The sequence below is a fragment of the Aythya fuligula genome, chromosome 2, assembly GCF_009819795.1.
Source record: "Aythya fuligula isolate bAytFul2 chromosome 2, bAytFul2.pri, whole genome shotgun sequence".
Lineage (NCBI taxonomy): Eukaryota > Metazoa > Chordata > Aves > Anseriformes > Anatidae > Aythya > Aythya fuligula.
In genome coordinates, this window is record NC_045560.1 from 34,584,017 (window position 1) to 34,596,390 (window position 12,374).

Genomic DNA, 12,374 nt, shown 5'->3' on the forward strand with positions numbered 1-12,374 from the left:
TGAAAAGTGTTTTCTTGCCAGAGAGTCACAGACACACAGAACAGACTTGAAGAATGAGTCGGGTTTGAGCTGCAGATAGGCGGGAGTGCAATTAGTTCACGAGCACTGCGATGTCATGGAAAAAAAAAATAAAAATTGCCCATCACTATAATCTTCATTCAAAAGTGCTAATTCTGCTACATTTGTTTCCTGGTATATTTTGACCTATGGTTTCATACTCTTGCAAATCTACCCAAATGTATAAAATTACAGGAAAGAGAAGCAATTGATTTAGTGCAAGACACTTAATATTTATCTGAACATAACAAACAGAGGAAGATCAACAATTCCATACATTTCTCCATAAGGCAGATGGTCATTTTTTAAATATAAGATCTTAAATATGTTGTTTATTTTTGAAGAGGTAGAAAATATCAAAATACTAAGAAAAAAATACTAGATTAAAACAATCAGTTTGCTTACTTTTTAAAAAGACTTACTGTTGCAATTTTTAGGTTAATAAAAACAAATGAAGCTATGGAAGCACAGGATTTTGTGCTCTGTATACACATTACTTACTGGAAAAAGAGAGAGCTGCTTCATCTAGTCAGTGCTCAACCATTATATACAAAAGATCTCTTCCTCTTGCCCTGTTGGGGGCTATAAATCTGAAGATTCCCAGTGGAAAATGTTGGCGATTCCTGAATTTCTAGCACTGCTTTTAGCCAGGTACACTTATACAGCCATCAATCCACTGAAGTAAGCTCAGAACTACTGCTTCCATAACGCTAGTAAGAAAGCTAATAGAAACCAAAGCTTATTTGAATCTTTTCCACAGGCAGCAAAGGATCGTGCTCAGATTTCAGCACCAACCGATAATGCGTTTTTAGGAATTTAGACCAGCCCAGAGACAGCTGAACTACTCATTGAACTGTGGAAGCCTACTTAGAGTTTGAGTTACTAAGGCTTATGCTCATTTCTCAGCACAGCTAGGAGAAGCCAATGCTACTGTCTCCAACGCAACTCAATAAGGCATAAGTTAACGCAGAACTGACATTACCAACACACCTTGGAAAAGTAGTGTAAAAGCTCCTCTTTTCCCTCTAGTTGTTAACATTCAGTGCTATTTATTAAATATTTTATAAAAAGAAGTTAGGGTATTTATACATTCAAACAATCATTGCAATAGAGTAGAGAAAACAAATGAATTATCATATCCTAAAGTAAGCACAATTCTGGAGATATGCACACTTGCACACATACAACCCCCACACACATATATTATATGTGTGTGTGTAGAGATATATATATATACACATATATTTATATATACTTCTTTGAAATCAGATCCAAGAAAACAGCACAGAACATCTTCACTTGGCTCCTCTTTCACCAGAGGACAGGATTGTCCAGTTTGGAAAAACCAGGTTCTTTTCTAAGGTCCATGTAGGTTCCATTGCTCACCCAGGAGTCATCTTTGGATTTCCTAACAAAGATTAAACAGTTGATTATTTTTTTTTATGTAAGGCTTGTATTTTCTAGATTCATTGTGTGGTGTAAAGTAGAGGGTTGCACAGATACCCAATCCAGCCCACAAACCAGGTGCAATGAAACTCAGTACAGCATTCAACGTAAATCAGAGCTTGTGATTTGTTGGAGGGAGAAATCTACATTGAAAAGCAAAATGCGTGTTTCATATCTAACCTAACATTTGGTAACACTTTTGCTATATAGTAATTAATTGTTTATTCTGTCATTTAAACCTACAGCACAAATCTCAATTTTTCAAATCCTCATTATAAGGATTCAAATCTTCATCCTTATTTACAATCCTCATTGTGAAGATACAACATAGTACTGCTTTACTTAGACACTGCTTTACTGCTTTACTTAGACACTGCTTTTCTCCTGTCTATTTAGCCTGCTGGAAGTAAAGTTTGCTTTTCTGTAGTTAGCTCACCAGTTCCTCAGACAGGCACTGGCCTAAGCCATTTCCTCTTTGCATCTATTTTAAACCTTTCTGTGTTCCTCCAATTCTTACTCCTCCTAAGTACTGTATCCATCCAGAAAACAATCAGGATCCCAGATCCTAATTATATTATTATAACTATTATAACTAATTATATATCATAACTATGATACACAAGCCCATAAAACATTCACCTTGGGTCTAACTCTTTCACTGCATACTCAACAGAGAAGCTGGAGGCCAAAAGGCCACATCCTCACTAGCATTCATTTTTGTCTTTCAGTAGCTGAAGTACCCTGTTAATTGATTTATAACAGGAAGAAACAAAGTGCTCTCTAAATCACAATTATCTTGCCATTAAATGGGGGAAACTTTCTCAAAAGCATCCCTCAATATGAAAGGCTTCACCTCTGCACACTGCTGCACAAGGCAATCCCACTGAATTCAGCAGGAGTTCAGCAGAGATAATTAAGCTAAAATGACCTATGTCACCTTGCTTGAAAGAATCAAAGGTGCTACGTTTACTCCTCAGGCAAATTCAATCTTGGACCAAATAGCATTCACCGTCAAGAAAAAAAGCAAAACCAAACCAAAACAAAAAACCCGCCACCAACAACAAAGAAAGAATTTAGAAGAAACCTGGGAAAACTGGAGCATGATTTATGGTAATTTAGAACTAGATTTATAATAAACATTTCAATAAATGATGTTATATGCTAATTATTGTACAGTACCTGAAAAATCTAGGCTGATGCTCTAAATTGTTTTCTTCCAGCACCTTCCGTCGTTCTCTCTGTAGTTGCTCAATTCTCTGTTTTTGCATTTCAGCTCCTTCAATATTCCCTTCTTCTAGAAACCTGTAGGAGCAGCAATGAGAAAAGACACAGTTGGTGCTTCTGTCCCCATCTTTGTCAAGTCCTCTAGAGCTCCAGAATCTAATCCTTACAGCAGGTGGTTCACAGTGTTTGAAAGGTAAAAAACTACATCTGCAGACAACTACCTTAGCAAAAAGCACCAAAGGAAAAGTAATTCTCACATTAAGTTCAAAGTAATCTTTATATTAGAACCTTTTCATTGGAAGATAGCAATGGTAGAAATTCCACTGCAAAAAGCAAATTCAAGTGTCTCAGCTTCTGGCTATTCAAACACAGTATGCCTAACAACAGAAGTTTTAAAACCGTTGTTGAAAAAGCAATTATCTAGAAACTGAAGCATCCAAAACCATTTCCAGAAAACACTGATCCATAATGACTAGACCGTCTCTTGGTAACTGATTAAAATGTCTGTTTCAGATGCAGAAGTGATGTAAAAATGGAAGCACACTGCAGGTACCTATATAAAGTAGACACCTGAGCTCAGGGGTAAAATGAGTTTACAGAAGATTAAAACTACTTGAGGAAGATACATATGAGGGAAACTTCTTACCTTTGGTCTGGCCTAAAACGTGTATCAGTGGATGGAAGTAATGACCTAGTTTGCAGGTCCAGTTCATTTAACTCCAATGCAAACTGAGTAAATCCATACCACTGCTCATAGTCTTTAGGCATAGGATCTACAGAAAAAAAATACATAAAAAAGTACATTGAGAATTCCAATTAAAAGTGTCTATCTGTAGAAGGACAATATCAAACTCCCGTCAGTCTTTTTTCTTTCTTATTTGTATCTCTGAAGCTGGTCTCAGTTTTGGAGGAATAAGAGGCATCTCATAAGTTGAATCAGGGCACAACTGTGATGAAACACGTACTACAATCATAGCCCTTTTTCAAACAACAGTAGACAAAAACCCATGAGGTTTGGGAGAACTTCATGGCTCTTGTTACAGAGCTGAGCTATGTGGGCTATCCTTCAATGTTTAATACATGAATCGCAATTCTGTACACAAAAACATGGGGGGGGTTGTTGTTTTGTTTGTTTGTTCTTCTTCCTTATAGAGTCCTGAATACCTCCTTTATAGCCAGATACAAAAATGAGGGAGAATGAGGAAAAGGCAGGAAGCCATGGGATTAAGATCTGAATTTTATTTAAGTTAAATGATTTATTATTCTTCAGGTCTAAATTTTAAATGCTTGACAAAATTCTAATATTCCATATAGAAACAAAAAGAAGTGGGGGCCTAATAAGTGAAAATAAACAGCAATTCTCAAGCAGACTTTAAGTTCTGTATGTTAACCATTCTGGTCACTAACTTGCTCTCCAAATACAGTTTGAAGATGAAGTTGTCCCACAGTATAAACTTTCATGCCACTTCCCAAAGAGCCGATGCACAACTTTCCCAGTTTTATCCATAACACTGCCTTCAATCTCGTGTACATTTGGATTCCAATACTTTGCCTAGAATCAAAAGGAGGAAAAAGGTGCGTGAGAGGTCAAGCGCAATATTGGCGTGATATTGCCATGCTGTAGAGTATTTTTCTGAAATGGAAATTATTCATTGATATGTACATTACAATATCATGCACAAAGAACTGCTGTTAGTACTATGAATTAGCTAATTAAAATACTACTATTGAGAATTGTATCTATTCTGTCTGTTTTTTTTTTAAGGGCAGCACTAGGTGAAGCAGAGCTGACTTCATTTTGTCCAATGATAGGTAACACCGATTTCTGACATAGTTATTGACGTCCTCCCCAGATTTGCAGAACAGAAAAAGAAAACACTGTTACTCACAGTGATTTCCACTTTTGCCAATTTATAATATCAAAGATATAAAACTTGCAGTATCTCAATCTAAAATGTGAACTCCAAAAATCTGTTGCAGCTCTGCAAATACATTACAGTGCTTTCAATTACGTACCTAAATGCCTCACTTTAATGCTTCTTAGAAAGCACATAGTATTCAGAAGTAGGAAAAGGAAAATGATGATACCCACTTTCCTTCTGGTGCTGAGCATGTCATGCTGCATTGGAATGCTGAAGTACTTGGAGACAGGCTGTGCAGACAGGAGCTATGAAAAGCACAGCCTTGCTCCAGCAATTAGAATCAGAAAACTCAGGTTAAGTTAAGATTCCTAGTATGCTGTGCAAAATTTCTAAGGTTAGAAATTTTAGCATTATTTTAGGTTTTAAATTGTTTTTCTCTTTCTAGGAAGAAGGCATCTACTGCTAAAACCTAATTTTTATTTCAGTTATGAGGGCATTTCTTTAGGAAGTTATATACTTCGGCCTTGTACTGAAGCAAAAGTTTTGAAAAACAGCACAAGACCTCACTTAAGCGCTTCCACCTATCTGCACAAGGCTACAGAAGTGCATTGTTTGAAATACCCTGCGTAAGCTCTGGTTCTACAGCTGCTGGATGAATACAACCATAGCGCAGGACAATGGCTTAGCAGGATCCGTGCAGTAAACACCTTGTGCCTACCTCTCTTGTCAAACACAGACTAGGTTTTTGATGATATTTCTTCCTTTCCCATCCTCATACTTTTTTTCAGCTAGAATCACCTGAGAATTATTATTTTATTTTTTTTTCTCTTGCCTTGCTCTACCTATTGAGCTGCAGTTCATTTAGAGTTCACACTTCTCAGAGAATCACAGGTAATTACAGAACTATAGGAAAACAGCGTGTAAGCAGTTGTACTGGGTTTCAGTAGACAGCATCCACCCCCTGTGGATGCTAGAAAGGGCACTGCCAAAATTGCTGCAGTTCCTGAGTCACCTTTACAAAAGTCAGTTTGCAGTAACAAGTGTCATCGTTAAGATTTTTGATGATGATCTCTCCGTAGTGTTCAATCCATCTTTGTCCACTTAAGATGTTATGGATGCAAGATGTCACCTTGTTCCATGCAAAGTGGTCTTTAAAACTGTAAGAAAATACATACAGGAGAAGTCTCACACCATGTTTAAACTATCTTACAAACTTTTGAAAAAAATGCAGATTAGAAAAAATTCAATTAGAAAAAAAAAAAAAAGGTGAATTTAGAAATGGTGAAATTAGAAGAAAAGGTGAAATGGAAATCTTTATTTTTTAATAATGTCTTGGTCTTCGTGTCTTCCTTCTTTCACAAAGCCCATGAAAACAATCCTGTCTCCCAGAATACCCTATTCACTTCTCCTATAAACTTTCAGTTTTCTCTCAGTTCTGCCATTTGTATGCAAATCTACATAAGATATCTTTCTCACAGGGATACAAACCAGCACATGGAGACAACATGTGAATCAGAAAATTTTCCAGTTCATCAGCCCACCATGGGTACTACTCTGGTAGTTACCTTGCTTCTGAACCTTCACTCACATCCTAAAGTCCTCTCACTCCACAGCTTAATCTAGCCACTATGAATAAGAGAGCACAACATGCTACCTTTTGACTATATTGGGCTATTTTATTTTATTTTTTTTAATAAGGAAGAATAATTAAATTTATAGACTGTCTTTGGAAAACAGGTATAACTGGAACACTATTCAACTTTTAGACCTCCATTTCTGCAACCATGCTGGATATAGGCCAGAATTTTAACTGTTGATCCATAACAGGCCCTTTGAGAAGCCAGCATAGGAACACTGCAGATTTTTCTTTTTTAAAAAATCAGACTATACTCAACACTTAATTATAGTTACTCCAACTGCCTTGGAAAATAAATATTAGATATGCTACTGATGCTGTTTATCACTTATAATAATTACTTAAGCAGTGAGGACAGCTATCAGCTTCAGCTATAGACCTAGACTCCATGGTGTTAGGGTCTCTATGAACACAGGCACAAATATAGCAACAACCCCTGAATTCATAGCTTCCTTTACCATGCAGCTCTTCTATGCAACTAAGCTTGAAATTCAACCAGAGTATGAAAATACCAACTTTGCCTTTTTCAAAACACACAAAAGTGACCATTTTTATTTCATCTTTTGGTTTGATAACTTTTTAAATATTTAGAGCTTCTGGTCTTTTTTTTTTTTTTCCCTTCTCCTTCTTTTTAAACTAAATCATAATCACTAGTTCTTCCAGAGGTCTCATTTACACAGTACAGCTTGTCCTCATCTGGATAAATGTAGCTCCAGTGCATGTAAGCATGTGTGTATCTGTGTGCAAACAGCAATATGAGACTGAAGCACTTACGCTGGAAGAGTTACATGTGTTGTACCAACTGGAACAATTTCCATGGACTTTCCCCAGAATTTGTTTTTCCATCTTACATCTGAAACAGGAGGAGGAAAAAAAAAAAATAAGAGGTTTAGTCAGAGGCATGGGTGAATCAACCTATATCTGGATTCTACTTTATTTTTAGGAAACTCGTAATAATGAAATGCAACAAAATAAAGTGTTCAAAGTAATGCTATGGAACTTCTAAGAGCTGCAAGTTTTTTCACATTAGTGTTTTTTTAAATAGAAAAGCACCAGAGTTCTAAAAGTCATCTCTTAAGAACCTTTCAAAAGAGGGGAATTTGAATAAGCTATCAACAGTGTATGTTCATCTGTAATTCAGTTTCTACTGCAGACATTTCAAAAACCCAAGCCAGAATTTCTAATACAAGAATGTAACAACTAGCAACATCCATAGTGAAGAAGCAAGAGAATGCTACAAAGGGCAGAAAATTGGAGAGGGATTTAGTCCAACTTCCCCTGGAAGTTTAACTGGCCTTTTAAAATCTGGTCTGAATCAGAGAAAGAACTGTCTGATTCTCAAGTCATTTCCTCCAAAAAAGAAGATGAGAAATCTCAATGCGAATTTATAAAACTTTCTTGAGGCAGTTGTTAAATTAGCAACTTATTTGATGTTGAAGTGAAATAAACATGGGCAGGGAAGCATGGCTGAAAGGGTATGGAGTTAAATTAGGCTAGATAATCAGGCAGTAACTTTGACAACTTCAGAGCTGAGTGGATAGTATCCTTGCTGTATTAGACGCTAAGATCCCCAATTCTGTTCATGGAGCAATTTCAAAATGAGGGAATAATTCATCTCTAGTCTCAAAAAGATGATAGTACACTAAGTACTAACTTCCTGACTACTGCTTCCCATGCAGTTGCTGGGGGGAACCTCTTGTGAGATAGATACTCAAACTGGAGTTAGGAGATTACCTGTTCCCAAGTATATGTGCATGTATTACAAGACCGAGCCACATCAAACTGCCTACCACTGCAAAAACTGGCATGGGACATGAGGAAGAATTCCTAATGGAAAAAACATTCCTTTTCTTACCACTTGAGAAAAGGACCTTCTTTTTTGTTTGTTTGTTTTGAAGGTTTACGTTGGATCAGTATCTCTAGTGACAGGAATTCTGTCATGATTCCTACACTGCACAGCAAGAGGTCCAAAACTACCTTGACTTCATAGCTGAACTGAATTCTGCACTAGGTTTCTTTCTTCTGCACTGGGATGAAAGAAAAAGAGCAATGACAGACCCTGCAGAGTTCAACAGTTAAAATGTATTGTCAGACTGTGTTCTACGGTCTCAGAAAGTCACACAGAGATCATTAAATTGCAAACATCTTAGGATCCAGTGTGTAACTTCATCATGCAAAAATTTTAGGAGAGCTAAAATAAGCCAAGTGTTCTTTCAAAGCTATGCTCAGACTAACTGAGGCACAGATACTGTAATAGCTGGAAGTTTCTATTCTGCATTTCCATTGTTCTTGTCCTTTCAAATAGGTTCTGCAAAAGTCGCTTTAGTTTCTTAAGTAAGGAAAAACAGCTTCTGAAATAACCATCACTGTCAGAACCCAGTCTTAACGGCTCGACAGAAATGATCCAGAGATTTCTTGATGTTGAAAGAGGAACTAATGTCAGTGTCTGGTGGGATGACAGTACTTCTCTGGCAATGTAGCTGAGGGCTGTCTCCTTTCCAGCAGTGGGGATAATATGCTAAGTGGAAAGATATTTGCACAGAAAGATCTTACCTCACTGACAAGCTACCTTTATGATTAACTTAATCTTTCCACATAAATTAATACAGCCCTCTAATAAGAGGCCACAGGATTTACAAACTGCCTTTGCATTGGAAATCATTGTCTAGATCTCCCTTAAGCTCAGCTAGCCATGCTTGAAAACAAAATAAATCAAACAAATCAAAGGAGCCCAAACCCTGCTGTAGCCTGATTGAGTCTTCTGGGGTCATCAGGACCAAACCTCAGACTCTCTCTTACTGACCAGATTCTCAGGTCTTATCTTTACAGAAAAACTTTGTTCTGTACATGCACGTTACGATAGTCAAGCAACAGCAGTTTTCCAAAATCTGTTAAATAAATCAGTCTCTTCATTTTTTATTAAGACAGGATGTTTTCTAGTCTTATATACAGAGTATTCAGGAAATGAATAAATTTTGATCACCTCTGCTTTTCAGCTAAGAAGGATTCTTGTCCTGTATGTGTTTATAAAGCACAGAATTATGTTGAATAATGAAACCCAGACTAATGACAGAGTCCCAGTTTCTGTTCAATACAGCTGTATCCATAATAACTATAATCAAGTCAGCAGAGTCGATCATAACAGAATTAAATGTCAGAATATGGCTACATAGTGAATTGACAAAACTCTGGGCAAAGGATTTGAACTGAGTTAAAAGGCACAGTTATGTTCTTTGTGCACTCCAAAAATACCTAACAATACAGGTATTGTAACTGGCTGGCATCTTCACTAGACTTACAGAGCAAACAAAGATCCAACACAATATTTTTTGAAAGACTGAATGTTAGTAGTGAAACAGCATGAAATATTCCATTCTGTAATAATACTAACAGAGAAAGACACGAAGAATATGTTTGTCCTTGCTGTTATGTGCATTCCTGGAAATTATTTTCAGAACAGGATTACAAGATCTGTCAGGGCTCGGGATTTAACTTGTAGTTTTTCAAGCACTACTCTAACTTGTTTTTATAAATAGCTTGAGGTACAACTCTTCTCTAGTAAACAAACCTTCCACACATAAAAAAAAAAAAAAAAGAGAGAAAAAATATTTCAGCAGATTTTGAATAAATGCAGTTACTTTTACATGAAAAGAATGATCAATAATGTTATAAAATACTTGTAGATTTTTGTAATGGCAGAAAACACAAATAAGAAGCATGGCAGTAAGGCTAGGATTTCTTAAAGCCATTCTGATATGATATAAAAAGGGAAATTAACCTTTTCCCCATTTCAGAATATTTCATGTTAGGCACACAATGAAACTACTATGAAGGCTGTAAAAGTAAATGATAGACGAAAAGGTTACCTTGCCAAAAAGCAAAATTCACAGATTCAGCATGGCATGCAGAAATAGGTGGATGGTGACTGACCTAATAGCAAGACATGAAAGGGGAAAAAAAGATGGACATGTTAACACTTTAATAGTCGTGTGTTTTTTTTTTTTTTTATTATTTTTTCCCCTTTTTCCCTCTCATTTTTCATTCATATATCACATTTACGATCTGAACATTTGCTTTTCTTTTGCAGTTCTTTCCTAAAGGGGGAGCCAGTGAGACTAGTAAGGTACTGAGACCTGAGAAAACTAGAATGAAATGGGAAGCACGCTTTAGAAGGCCTGTGAATCTGTTCATCAAATGAAAATATAACTATATATTCTGCACACTGTCTCTAATGTGATAATTACAGTTAATCCGAAAGCTCCATTCATATATTAACAGAAGCTGCACTTTAAGTACATAGGAAAAAGTAAAAAATACCAACCAAACAAAAACCAAGAGGCTAAATTATTCTGTACAGTAAATACCTATAGAAAACTCAGTGGGAAGGAGGAGACAGCAGTCAGTATCGCTGAAGGGGGGCCAAACGGGTGGAGATATACAACCAAGAAATTCCAGCTACCAACACCCACCTACTACTGTACTCGTGAGACCTCAGGTTTTTCTTGTATGAAACTCTAACCACACGCACTGCATTTTATCAGCGTTGGGTAAAAGCACATACATGAACTGGAGCAATGACTGAAACAGCAAAGTGAGGACTGTAAGTAAATAAATACCCAATGCATACTATTAAAAGAAAATGGTAAATAAAAAGGTGATTGCACAGGTGTGCAAAGGTGATTGCACAAAGCAAAAGCAACCACTCCTCCTCAGCTGTACCTTCTCCATTCTGGGTGACCAGGACTTAAAACTGACCAGGCCAAATACTCTGATGTGTAATACTGTCCTTTGACAAAAACACCTTTATTTTCACGGCTAGTTGCTTTCCTACTACACATTTCATTTCTTAACCACATACATGTTTCAAATGCAGTTTTAATTTCTTCTTTGTTGTTTATTTTGCAAATTTGTTACTGAGCTCTTCCTTCCCTCCCTCCCTCCCTCCCTCCCTTCCTTCCTCTCTTCCTCTCTTCCTTCCTTCCTCTCTTCTTTCCATTCAGTTCTTCACTGAACAACCTCTACTTGGTTAAAAAAATAAAGCAGTGCTAATTCCTGTCAGCTATGGCCTAATCCACTGGGAGCAACACTCTCTCTCTCACATACTGCACCCAGATTAACCTCAGATGTCACTATAATTCCTGGGTTAAACTTAGCTCTCACTTAAACTGTTATAATTCCAGAGTAAGGTCATGGAGCTAAGTAGAGCTATTATGAACACACTCTAGTCATGCAACAGAATCTCTGTCATTTTATACATTTTGCATATCTACCTCATGGATTGCACACTGTCCGTGCTAACAAGTTATCTACAGTAAGCATCAAAAGGCTTGCACAAACAAGCAATAAGCAACAGCTCCTGATGGAAAAAGATTTATTTAATGCTTGCAAGCTCTATGGAATTTCTTTCTTCCTACACCACCCTCCCTTCCTAATATTCCTCCACCCTACACTAGTATACTAAAACTTTACCATCTATAAACTCTTGTCACTTATTACACACAGTTATAGAACAGTTACTAACAACTAAAGAATCCTCCTGTTTTAAAGTTCTCCTTCAGTAAAAGCTGTCTTTGTACTGATTCGTCCAGTATCAAGGGGAAAAACTTCTCAATTCAAACTCACATTAAACTCAGTATCAAACTTTTATTAACCACTTTGCTACTCCAATTTGATGTTACACTGGTAACTTCAGTGTGCTATATGTTACCTTAGAACTAAATACAATAAAGTAACAGACACATTGCTTGAACTTTAATTCGATTCTTGCTTTGACTGCTTTGTTTTTTCCCTTATTTTTCTCTTGCCCATGATACTTCCTGAGACCAAGGAAAGATCACAGAGCATTCCTTTTTGTCAGCTGTAGAACATGATGTACAAAATGTGTCAAAACCACAAGCTTCTTTTAAGACTTTTTCTGATCAAGTTTCTAGGTTGTACAGCTTTGACCACCACACTTCTGTGTTTTTTTTTTTGTTGTTGTTATGTCTAGACAAAACAAGACAGCTTTCAATCATTCTTACACCCTGATAGGCACCAGAATATTTAAGTTTTATCTCTTTTTAACATATGCCTCAAGCTTAGCAATTTTGGTAACTCAACTGGTTTAAATTTAATATTTTTTGCCCATGCTTAATAATTACTCTTCTATC

The 12,374-nt window shown here is 36.6% G+C and overlaps 1 protein-coding gene across 8 annotated transcripts in view; it reads right to left on the reverse strand.

Annotated features, from left to right (window-relative positions):
* Window positions 1-462: 462 nt before the first annotated feature.
* OSBPL3 (oxysterol binding protein like 3) overlaps window positions 463-12,374 on the reverse strand; it is an 85,986-nt gene continuing 74,074 nt past the window's right edge. For all 8 annotated transcript variants that reach the window (XM_032181961.1, XM_032181964.1, XM_032181960.1 and 5 more), the window contains 7 exons: window positions 10,092-10,155; window positions 7,000-7,078; window positions 5,602-5,746; window positions 4,135-4,279; window positions 3,374-3,500; window positions 2,683-2,805; window positions 463-1,465 (listed from right to left, as the gene is read on the reverse strand). In XM_032181961.1, the coding sequence (XP_032037852.1) occupies window positions 1,369-1,465; window positions 2,683-2,805; window positions 3,374-3,500; window positions 4,135-4,279; window positions 5,602-5,746; window positions 7,000-7,078; window positions 10,092-10,155 (780 nt within the window). In that variant the 3' untranslated portion in view covers window positions 463-1,368. The remainder of the gene's footprint in view (window positions 1,466-2,682; window positions 2,806-3,373; window positions 3,501-4,134; window positions 4,280-5,601; window positions 5,747-6,999; window positions 7,079-10,091; window positions 10,156-12,374) is intronic.